This window comes from Nuphar pumila, chromosome 6, assembly GCF_984573655.1.
Source record: "Nuphar pumila chromosome 6, dmNupPumi1.hap1.1, whole genome shotgun sequence".
In the NCBI taxonomy this organism is placed as follows: domain Eukaryota; kingdom Viridiplantae; phylum Streptophyta; class Magnoliopsida; order Nymphaeales; family Nymphaeaceae; genus Nuphar; species Nuphar pumila.
The window spans coordinates 37,339,501-37,351,720 of NC_143254.1; the positions used below are offsets into that span (position 1 = coordinate 37,339,501).

The 12,220-nt window shown below is 44.0% G+C and overlaps 1 protein-coding gene across 1 annotated transcript in view; it reads right to left on the bottom strand.

Moving 5' to 3' along the window:
* Positions 1 to 2,502: 2,502 nt before the first annotated feature.
* LOC149834657 (B3 domain-containing protein Os07g0563300-like) overlaps positions 2,503 to 12,220 on the bottom strand; it is an 87,325-nt gene continuing 77,607 nt past the window's right edge. Inside the window, exons 11-14 of the mRNA XM_090009424.1 lie at positions 3,407 to 3,707; positions 3,019 to 3,216; positions 2,667 to 2,912; positions 2,503 to 2,562 (exon numbers count right to left, since the gene is read on the bottom strand). Coding sequence (XP_089865550.1) covers positions 2,503 to 2,562; positions 2,667 to 2,912; positions 3,019 to 3,216; positions 3,407 to 3,707 — 805 coding nt within the window. The remainder of the gene's footprint in view (positions 2,563 to 2,666; positions 2,913 to 3,018; positions 3,217 to 3,406; positions 3,708 to 12,220) is intronic.

Here is a 12,220-nt window from a genome sequence, read left to right on the forward strand (position 1 = left end):
GACTTTTGGATTTTTGTTAAACTTAGAGAAGTTGAAGACTGAAGTCGATCCCTTAAATAGCTTAAAGAAGTATTGTGAGAAGCTTGAGAAATTTTTAAGTCATGATGGGCGTTCAGATATTGATGGTTATGATTTATCTACAGAGTTGATGACCCTGAGGTGTTATTTAACCACTGAAAGAACGACAATTGATGTACTACGTTATTTGGCGAAACTGAATGGTTTATTCCCAAATGCTTATATTTCTTATAAGATTTTGCTAACAATACCAGTTATCGTTGCATTAGCAGAAAGAAGTTTCTCAAAATTGAAGTCAATCAAGAATTATCTTAGATCAACTATGTCTCAGGACAGATTGAATGGATTGGCTATGTTGTCAATTGAGAAAGAAATGGTTGAACAACTTGATTATACTGATTTGATAAATATTTTTGCATCTAAAACAGCTAGACGAGTAGTGTTTAAGTAGTTTATATAAATATTTTATACATTGTTATTTGATATAATATAAATATTTAGAATATCATATTTGTTTAGTAAAAATATAAATCTTATCATTATTTGAATGATGATATTATCAGGTTGTGTCTTATTCTCTTGAATTTCTTGTTTCAGTGTAATTTCGGATTTCTAATTTTTGTTAGCAGCTAATTTTTGTTAGTTAATTACTATTAATTATTGTTAGTTAATTTCTGTTAATTGTTAATTGATGTTATTGCTAGTTAAATCTAAAAATAATATAAATATTTGTATTAGTTAATCTATGTTAATTAATGTTGAACAACTTGATTAAACTGATTTGATAACTATTTTTGCCTCTAAAACAAGTAGTTTATATAAATATTTTATACATTTTTATTTAATATAATATAAATATTTGGAATATTATATTTGTTTAATGTGAATGCAAATTTTATTGTTATTTTGATTCTTTAAAAAAAAAAATCGGAGGCGCTGCCCCCGAACTCCTACTATTAATAAGAGGGCCATTTTTGCCCTCCGCCTTGGGCCCCATAAAACACAGGTACGGCTGTGACTCTAACCATGTAACATCATCTCTTATTAAGGTAAGAAATTTCAGGAACTCTTGCACAAATTGCAGCCTTGTAACTTTTGCACAGAACTTGGCCCAATTGGAAGGGTTTCTACAAATAAGATTTGAAAAATACTTCTTGGCTTCTGTAGAACCTATCATATATGAGGTGAGTAGAACAAAGATTGGATTGTTTGGCACCTTGTCTAGTTCCATTCTTATTTAAACAAAAAAAAAACACAAGAAGGATAAGTCGTGTTAACTGTGTCCATGCTTAAAATTTAAATCTAAAACTCCATGGTTAGATAATGATTTCTTGTACTTGGAAGTGGGTATAAGTATTTGGAAATTCTGGTCCATCTTTAGCAACCAAAAATGGAGCTTAGTGATTTTTGCTTTCCATTTGTTTAATTCAAGAAGACATGACAGGTTTGGTCATTTATGACATTCGTTTTTACCTCCAGAGCTCTATTCCTGGCAAAGGCTTATGGGTGAGCAGATAATCCTGTTGTATCACATCCATAGTCTCCAGGGAACTCTCCGGTCAGGTAAGATGGAGTTTGTGCTGAGAAAGGGACCCAGGTCAGGTAAGATGGAGTCTGTGCTGAGAAGGGACCCAGGTATTTCACTCTATCTGGACCATACCACAGCTCATTTCCCTATCATCAACCAAGCAAACAAGGTCTTAGCATAGTTAGTACAGCAACAAGAGAGAGAGAGAGATTTACCATGGTGAATTTTCCATTCCCAAAGGAAACAAGGTCTCTAAGAGAGTTGGCAATGGAGCTTCTAGTTTGGCCATGATTTTAAACTTTAGCGGGTTAGGTTACAAAAATGAAATAAACAAACACATTTTTCTATCTTAACAAGATGAATTGAACAATAGATCTCCTAACATTCTACTGTGACAGGTGATCCATAGGGGATCAAGTGATATGCCAAATCATCATTTTTTGATGTTTTGGCATCACAACGGTTCATCACTTCCATTGTGGACGTCCATCATGCAAACATGGGGACCCACATTGTTGGGCCTGCTGGTTGCCCTTGCTGGGCAGTCCATCAATGAAAGCATATCACTATCACAGTTCCCCCAAAGGTTCTGCTTCCTTTGGGAAAGTAATCTTGCATTAATAAGAGATCACCAATTAGGGACCAATTTCCAATGGATCCAACTTGATTGTGCCACACAAAAAAAGAGAAATACTGGCCACGATCTCCATTCATCTCAAGAATAACTAGTTAGTGTTGCACTGCAGGAATGGCGCATTATTAAACTTTATGCTCTGCACTTTAAAAAAAGGAAAAAAAAAATCTTCCTACAAACAAAGACGGCCACACAGTAGGCTTACAATTTAATTTCTCCTGTAACATCTCGAAATCCTATAAACTCTTTGCAATGATACAAACCTTGACTTCAGCATTTCCTCCACTATGGGCTGCCGCCCAGCACAAGGGACAACTGATTCTCAGAGGATGACGAAGTTATCCTGTCCTCTTAGGACATCAACAAACTCCTTGATGATCAACTAAGAGAGCCCCATAGCAGATCAAATATGGAAGTTCATCACGCAACAGTACTCGCTGGTATTGGTCCTGGTTTGGAAAAGTTGGTCGTTCGAGACACACCCACATCAGCTTCCTGCCAGACAAGCTCATGGAGACCACCATTAGCCTTGTCCATCGACTGATCATCAACTGGATCTACAGCATGTGCTCCTACCAGTTGCTCATGGTGAGTGGAAGAACATGGGATCCCCATCCACAGAGAATTGCAGAACGTCTTCATCATGCTGCTCAAATCTGAATGTGGAGAGAAATCCTCTTCGCGCTCAGGCTGACAGTTCAAATCTATCTGGCACTTCTCTACATTACCACTCTTCTCTTTATTATAAGCCAAACAGGACAATGGCTCTCCATTATCTGCTGAATTTTTGGATAAATCTGAACTCTTTTTACTTGGGTTGTCATCTCTCAGACTCTACCACTTTCCTGGCACTAGTTTCAAACTTTTCCTCTGCTTTCTCTGGTGAGTTCTTGTGGTTTCTTTGAGCATTTTCTGCTTCTTTCTCAGACTGGAGCTTCTTTCTTCGCAACGTGAGAGTCTGGAACCGTCTCTTGACTGTCAGACAAACATTGCACGTGCAAGTAAGATCATGCTTGGGACCTTGGCCACTTGGAGGCTGGATGTAAAGTCCAAAAAAAAAATGATGATGACGTTGACATGTGTCAGACACGCGCTAGGCGCGTGTCGGACACGTGCCTCGGCTAGCCAGCTGGCTCGGATCCAAGCCCCAGTTGCCTCGGATCCAAGCCCCCCGACTGCCCCGGATCCGCGCCCTCAACTGGCTCGGATCCGAGCTCGAGTCAGACCCGGATCTGAGACTGGGCATGACTCAGATCCGAGCCCTCGCCCGGATCGGGCTTCTCGAAGAATCGAGAAGCCCGCTCGTGCCTTGTAAAAAGGCACGGGTGCCTTGGGCGAGGGGCTAATGCCCTCGCCCATTCTCTCTCCTCTCTGTGGTCCCCACCGCCCTCCTCTCGCTTTCCGTGGCCGTGGTTGTCGGTGAGCGACGTCGCCGACCACCTCTCGTATCCGCGGTTGCCGGTGAGCGACGCCGCCGACCTTCTCTTGCTGCCTCTAGCCGTGGCTGCCAGCGAGCGACACCAACGACTGTAACGCCCCAAAAATCCAGGACTTGTAACTTTTAGAATAGTTTAGAAACCTTTGAAATCATACAATAATCAGAGTTTAAATAATACTTCAGCGGAAAATGATATTTTTGAAAACCACAAGTCAATGGACCTTGAGCGCATTACAGCGTAAACTTTCATTTGTCAAATCCCGCACAACCATTGAAATCAAATGGTTTAGAAATGGAGTTTCAATAATTGAGAATTCGTTTGTTGAAACCAAGAAGAAGCTTACTAAAACAGTTTTATTAACTCACGGTTTAATAAAAGAGAAATTTTAAAACACACTTTATACTAAATTTACCAACATGTCCTCAAGAGCGAAACATTAAGGAAAGAGCTCTATCTTGAACTCATCACGCCATCGTGCCATCGCAGACTGTATTACCTATCCAAAACCTGCCCATAAAATGGGTCAGTTTCGCTAAAAACTGGTAGGTGCACAGACATGACAATATTGAACATAATTAAGCAGAATAATTTAATATGTCAAGTAGACAGGCAATTATATAGCAATTTAATTTCAACAGATTCACAGAGCAACTATCATGAACACAATGTTAAAATTATTACAAGCATTTTACTGGCACAAGTAGGATAACTATTACAAGCAAAGCACTGCACAAGAAAGTTAACTAGCAAAATACAATGCTTCATCAACCACACACACAATTCCATAAGTATTGAACCTGTTGTACCCTATAACTTTCATACGTGCATAACTGAACACATTGCGATCCGATTTAACTTATGTTTCGATATTAACTGGCCAAGCGGGTACGCACAAGGCACGACTCTAGAAATAGCCTAGACTGATCCGGGGGTTTATTATGCTATGTATTTTATGATAACCCGGATAGCTGACTGAGTCCGCACCTAAGGGGACAGTCGGTGACCAAGAGAGAAATCCCCAAAGCAGCATAAACAATGGATGCATCCCAAACATGGAGAGCTACCACCTAGGATAATTATGGTAGTCCCATTCCCCTAACTCCGATGACTGGGAAAGCCGAGTCTTTTGCTCGTAACTGCCATTAATGGCCTGTCTATCGAAGTTTTGTACCTTCCCGTCCTCTCTCCTGACAGGAGTCAGCGATTCGAATGTGTACATCAGGGGTAGTTAACTGAAAACTCATTCTACATACTCTGGTCTTTCGATCAACTCGAGTATCTTGCCGGTGAAGGCGAAAACATCACTTATTTAGGTGATCACAACATTTTGTTATTTGCACTCATCGAGGTTGCCACAACCTACTTATCCAATCATCGCAACGTAAGAAGACGTACTTGTCAAAAAGTACAGTCGTACTTGTCAAAAGTACGACTACGATGAAAGGAAAATGGTTCCACAAAAGAAACCCCAACAGATCTTATCTGCAAAAGAATTAATACAACACATCCTGGCAAGATAAGTCTTGAATTCAATTCAACAACATTTTTCATATTTCATGATGCAAGGTCATCTCGGATCTCTCGTCCGATCAACAAAGTACTTAACATGTTGTGCATGTCTAAAAGTACGCTATACTGAACCAGGGAGGTGTGTGGACTTCTCAAAAGGAACACCCAACACACAACTTCATAACAATTCAAAGAATATAGGAGTGCTCATTTGGCACGATTCATCCTTAAAAGCCATAATGCCACATTGAGTCATTCACACAAGACACAACACTATCAATCATACATCCAAAATTTATCTTAGTATCGACATGTGACACTAGATTGATACATAAAGAATGGGTCCTTCAACAGAACCCCACTCATTCATATGCTCATGCCCCTGATCGGGGTTATTCAAAATGAGCCGCAACTTGAATCAAGGTTATAAAACATTTCTCTCAAGTGTGTGGACTTGGGAGGGGCCAAATGTGACTTCGCAATCCTGCAAGATTTAATCATACTTTGCAAAAGTTGTGCATTTTGAAGAGCACCGGGTTCACAGAAGGAAACTCGTTTTTAGAGAACTGAAATGCACAAGCACAACTTCTAGTGTTTTGAAAACAAGTGAAATCAAGATGGGCACAAGACTACATTTATGTAGGTACATATTTACCATAAGTGTCAACATATGCAGGTTATAACATGACGACAAACAACTCTCGGCTTGCGATGCCGCACCTCGAGCAAAAAGCACATAAGTAACACACGATGTACCAAAACCATACCTTGGCCACTTAGATAGACAAACACATAAGGTCATAAGTAATACATGAGACCCGAAGTCAGACCTCACTTAAAGGAAACGTGGAGGCAAAAATGTATGCAATAAAAAAATGGCATAGGTATTGCAAGAAGTACGAAACCACACCTCAAATTCATAAACAACTACACAAAGTAATAATCGAAGAATGAAATTGTACCTCGACCCATGAGCATACAAACATGATAATACACAATGCAGAAGCAATATAACTCTAAGCATATCTAGCATGGCATCTTAATCATTTCAACTTAAATACGTTCATCAATTGCCTTTTGTGCGACTTTACCCTACCTTGGGATGTCGTGCAGCTGCGTACGCCTACGCGAGAGGATAATACGAGGGTTGAGCCGTGGAGCACGATCGGGACCTATTGCGTAAATATGCAAGAGTGTTAAATATTCAATTTTGCTAATATAATTAATGGTGCGACGAGGACATGGGTAGGTTTAGGCGACAGGGATGAGCCACTGCCGAAAACAGCAAGGTGGCAGAGAAAGAGCCATTGCCAAACATAGCGAGGCAGCAAGGGGCGAGCCCCTGCAGACAGCACTGAAGCGGCAGGGGTCGCACCCCTGCTGACAGCAGCGAAGTGGCAGGGGGCTAGCCCCTGCCGACAGCAACGAATCGGCAGGGGTCTAGCCCCTACCGACAGCACTAAAGCGGCAGGGGTCGCCCCCTGCCGACGACAGCGAAGCGGCAGGGGGCTAGCCCCTGCCGACAGCACTGAAGCGGCAGGGGTCGCACCCCTGCCGACGGCAGCGAAGCGGCAGGGGGCTAGCCCCTGCCGACAGCAACGAATCGACAGGGGTCGCTCCCCTGCCGACAACACTGAAACGGCAGGGGGTCGCACCCCTGCCGACGACAGCGAATCGGAAGGGGGCTAGCCCCTGCCGACAACAACGAATCGGCAGGGGTCGCTCCCGTGCCGACAACACTGAAACGGCAGGGGGTCGCAGCCCTGCTGATGACAGCGAATCGGCAGGGGACTAGCCCCTGCCGACAGCAATGAATCGACAGAGGTCGCTCCCCTGCCGACAACACTGAAACGGCAGGGGGTCGCACCCCTGCCGACGACAGCGAATCGGCAGGGGCCGAGCCCCTGCCGTCCGGCGAAAGGACGATGGCAGGGGGACAAACCCCTGCCGAAGAGAGAGAGAGAGAGATCGGGGCGAGGGGGTGTCGCAGGGGCCATTGGCCCCCTGCCGGCACTCCGACGAACCCCCAAAAGAGAGAAGGGGACGACAGGGGCCCTGTAGGCCCCCTGTCAGGTCTCCAATGGGCAAGGAGGGAGGTGGGAGGGCGCGGCAGAGGCCGTGTGCCGCCTGCCGGCGTCCTGGCGAGGTGACAGAGAGATGGGAGGGGGAGGAGGAGAAGAAGGTGGAGACGGCGTACCTGGAAGGAGAGGAGGCGAGGTGGCTGGCGGTCGGCGACGTGCGCAGCGAAGGAAGAGGCGGCACAGGGGGCGAAGGGTTGTGCCTCCCATTGCTCTCCTGCAGAGCTTTTAAAAGCTCCAGGAGGGCGATGAAAGGGGAAACCTCGGTGGGTTTCCCCAATTCACCCGAAACGAAAGGGGGAGAAAAGGGGGGGGTTGCGGCGCCCGACAGCTCGGGTTACTTAAAACCCTAATAAAAAGGGGCCAGGGTCGGGTCCGGACCAGACCCGGCCCGGGTCCAAACAATTTTTTTTTTAAAGCGGGTTTTACAACGACCACCCATTTTTCCCTTGCTGTGTGGGTGCCAGCGACCCACCACCGTCCTTTTTTATTTCGGTCGACACCTCCGGCGTCTTCACGCCTTTGTCTCTCTGCATTCGCCGGCGACACCGGGATCATCGCCGGTGGCCTCCCTGGTAAGACCCTCCTCTCCCTCTCGTCTGTCGTGTTGACAGGGGAGCTTCACCCCCCCTGTTTCCCTGTGTTTTTGGCAGGGGGCGGAGCCCCCTGCCACTGTTGTTTCGACAGGGGGCTCTGCCCCCTGTCCCTTCTTTTCCGGCAGGGGGCGGAGCCCCTTGCCACTGTTGTTTTGACAGGGGGCGGACCCCTGTCCCTTCTTTTCTGGCAGGGGGTGGAGCCCCCTGCCACCGTTGTTTCGACAGGGGGATTTGTCCCCCTGTCCCTCGTTGTCCGGCAGGGGGCGAAGCCCCTTGCCACTGTTGTTTTGACAGGGGCCCCCTGTCCCTTGTTTTCCAGCAGGGGGTGGAGCCCCCTGCCACTATTGTTTCGACAGGGGGCTCCGCCCCCTGTCCCTTCTTTTCTGGCAGGGGGCAGAGCCCCTTGCCACTGTTGTTTTGACAGGGGGCTCCGCCTCCTGTCCCTTGTTTTCCGGCAGGGGGCGGATCCCCTTGCCACCGTTGTTTCGACAGGGGGATCTGTCCCTCGTTGTCCGGCAGGGGGCGGAGCCCCCTGCCACTGTTGTTTCGACAAGGGGGCTCCGTCCCCCTGTCCCTCATTTTTTTTTTGGCAAGGGGCGAAGCCCCTGCCATTTGCCTAGCCGACATGGAGCAGAGCTCCTGTCACCTGCTTTGTTGTTCGACAGGGACTGTTTTCCAATCCCTCTTTCGTAGCTAGGTCTTTGCCTCATCTTTGTTCTTGCACGCTAACTCTTAACGCTTGCAGGTTGCACGACGGAGCGCACACGTGTCTCGTGGCTTGAGACCGTTCATACATACGCCCGCAGGCGTTTGGGAGACCGCAGTCCCCCAAGGTAGGGGAAAGTTGCGTGGAAGGACTTTTGAATGAACAAAACTAAAACTAAAGAAAAGATAAACAAACGAGAGAACAATTATATACGTATATACATAAGTTATATATGTATGTTCTTTTAATTCAAGGATGTGGTTTCGCGATCCTTGTCCTGGCACTTTACTTTCTGTCTTTTGATTCAAGGACGCGGTTTCGCGATCCTTGTCCTGTTTACGTTTTTGTACTTTATTTTTGTTGCCTCGCGCTCTATGCGCCTTGGTCTTGTGTTTGACCTGCTTGTTGTTTATACTCTTACTGCTTTACTTCTTGCCTGCGTTATATAAATTGCGATCATGCTATTGTTTTATTTCGCAGGTATCTTTAGAGATTGCTGACAGTTTTTGAGCTTGTTTTGAGTGCTTCTTTGTGGTCCGTGGCTATCAGCCTGGCCGCATCTCTTGGCAATAATATGTGATGCTACGATGAGTAGCACAAGATGGATAGGCTTTATGGTGTGCGAGAAAGCATAATTGTGGACATTGCATTAAATGATAATCATGCGCCTTCACAGGCAAAATGCTTGAATGGGTCGAATCGATCAGAGCATGTAGAGCAAGGCGATGATGAAGAAAAACTCCTCATCGTGCTTGTTCGGGACGGTTCATCAAGAGAGAGGATGGATGGTACAAAACCTCCGATGGACAGGCCATTAATGGCTATTACGGGCAAAGGTCCGACCTCTCCAGTCATCGGAGTTAGGGGAAATGGCGTTACCATAAGTATCCTAGGTGGTAGTCGTCCGACACTTCTGCAGAAGTTGGATGCATCCTTGGGCCCTGTTTTGCCTTTGGGAACTTACTCTCTTGGCCACTGGTCGTTCCCTTAGGAGCGGACCCAGTCAGTCCTTCGGGGTATGATAAAAGACATAGCATAATGAACCCCCGAATGGATTTTGATTGTTTCTATGTTTTATACATTGTGCGTACCCACAATGATCAGATAATAATCAGATACAATATGGCATGCTCACAGCTGTTCTTCGTTCTTGCTTTTGACTGCCACTAGCTTGCTTGAGCTCATGATGATATACTGATTGGTTTTGCTTTTCACTTGTTTACTGCCTATTGTATCAGTTTCTATCTGCTTAGATTTGAGCATGCTTTAGCTTAGTTGTTGTTCATTTTATTCTTTTCGCGCACCTACCAGTTTTCAGGACTGACCCCATTTTTATGAGTGTAGGTGACAGGTAGGCTCTCCTAACAGGCGGCGGTGCAATGCTACATGATCCAAGCTTCACCTCTCTCGGCGTTCTGGCTGCTTCTCTTTTGGGGGTTTTTGTACTTATGTTGATAAGGGTGGATGATTTCCCCCTGTTTTATACAAACTAAACCTTTTTGTAAATAAAATCTTTTCTATCTTTTGTTAATTGCTTGGTTCAGTTAGGGAATGGGTTTTATTGGGTTCCTTGCTAACGTGCTCAAAAGAATTGACTTCTGCGTGTAACTAAAAACAATTGGTATCCTAAAAAAATATTTGCTGCAAACTCTGAATTTCAAAGGAAAATAATGTAAATCTTCGTTTTTCAAGTCTACTTTTGGGGCGTTACACTGGATGCAGACAATGCATGAGCAATCGGGAAAATGACGCGGATGCTTTGTGGTTGGTGCATGTGTGGGAGCATGATGTTTCTCATTTTCATCAAGAATAGCTAGGTCAGCAAGTGTTTCGAGCTTGCTGAGAGATTTGTCACTTTTCATCCTTTTTGCAGCTCGAGATTCTCTGCGAGCTAGACATGGCAGAGATAAATCAATCATAACAATCAGGAAAGGAAATAATTAGGAAGAAAGGATGAGATGTATGCACAAGTGCATGAATGATATGTACAGACACGTGATTGTGTGTGCGTGTGAAAAAATTATCTACAAGCATTCACCTGATCTTATTTGTCAATCTTCAACTAAACAACTTGTATAACACTTAACGAAGGGAAAAGTACGCACCTCTTGATTTAATCTATTTTGACAGTATGTTTGAATCTGTTCCCAATCAAACAAGGCCTTTGGACTGTACTTGGAAAATTCAAAGGATTTTTCGGGTTCAGCAGTCAGGATTCTGCAGGAATCAGATGAAGGAAGCATATGTTTTTCACACTTAAAATATGTTTGCAGATGTTATCTGTTATTCTCTAGAAGTTGCATATTCACAAAAGAAACCTCACTGAAGTCAAAACCTGTTGGTTGTGAAGACAAATGCAGTAAGACAAAAAACATGAGGGTTCAGGCTATTGAAAGTATTTTAAGTTGACAAAGCAGGCGTCTTTTCAAAGCCGTTGTTTCATCCATATTCCAAAGAGGAAAGTCCTGTAATGAAACGGTAGGCTCCACGAATGCACTTGAATCTACTCAAAATGAAGTATCTAAAAGATACTTTAGACAAGACCCATAAAAGGGTATAAATGGAAAATGATTAAAAAATAAATAACACTTTATTTATGAGAACAAAATGCTTAAAAAGCATTTGGAGGAATCATTTTACAAGGGGATGCATCCCTATTTATACAAGAGTATTAAGGAGAGCTCATAAGGAGCTCTCCCTTTCTAGCTGTTGGAACTAGTCCAACGGCTAGAATTCTAGCTGTTGGACTAGTTCCAACAGCTAGAAAGTTGGTCAAGTTCCAACTGGAACTTGACCAAACTAGATGTATCTAGTTCTAATAGAACTAGATACCAAAAAGAAAAAGAAAAATTACAAAAAAATAAAAAAGTACAACTATAAAAATATATAACAATAATATTATTATTATATATGTTATGTTTACATTTTAACACTCTCCCTTAAACTTACGGTACAATGAGCGAAAGTTTGCCTAAGAGAAAGTGAAATCTGGGAGCCGCGAGAGGCTTGGTGAAAAAGTATGCCAATTGGTATTCTGACGTCACATATGGCAGATCAATGGTTTCATGCAAGTACTCATCTCTGACATAGTGACAATCGATCTCAATGTGTTTGGTGCGCTCATGGAAAATTTGGTTGCTTGCGATGTAGATTGCACCCTTGTTGTCACAATACATTCGTGAGGCCTGTGTTGCTTCAACTCCCATATCGGTGAGCAGTCGCCTGAGCCAAACAACTTCCATTGTGGTGGTTGTCATGGCTCTATATTCAGCTTCAGTGGAGGAAAGAAAAACTTTCTCCTGCTTCTTGCACCTCCATGATATGAGAGATTCGCCTAAAAATACACAGAAGCCAGTGGTTGAGTGCCTATTATTAGGATCACCTCCCCAGTCAGCATCAGTATAAGTAATTAAATCTAATGGTAACAATGCAAACAAGAAGAATCTTCGTGAGAGAGAACTCTTTAAATATCTAATAATACGTAAAACCGCTCCCATGTGAACAGAAGTGGGAGCATGCTGAAACTGGCTAGCTGTGTCTACAGCATGTGCTATGTCTAGCCAAGTGATGGAGAGGTAGGAAAGTGCTCCAACAAGTTGTTTGAACGGAGTGGGATCATCAATACGCTCTCCATCATCAATTTTCATTTTAACATTGACCACTTCTGGAGTGTACATCTTCTTATCATCTGTAATGTCAGACCTGAAAACAA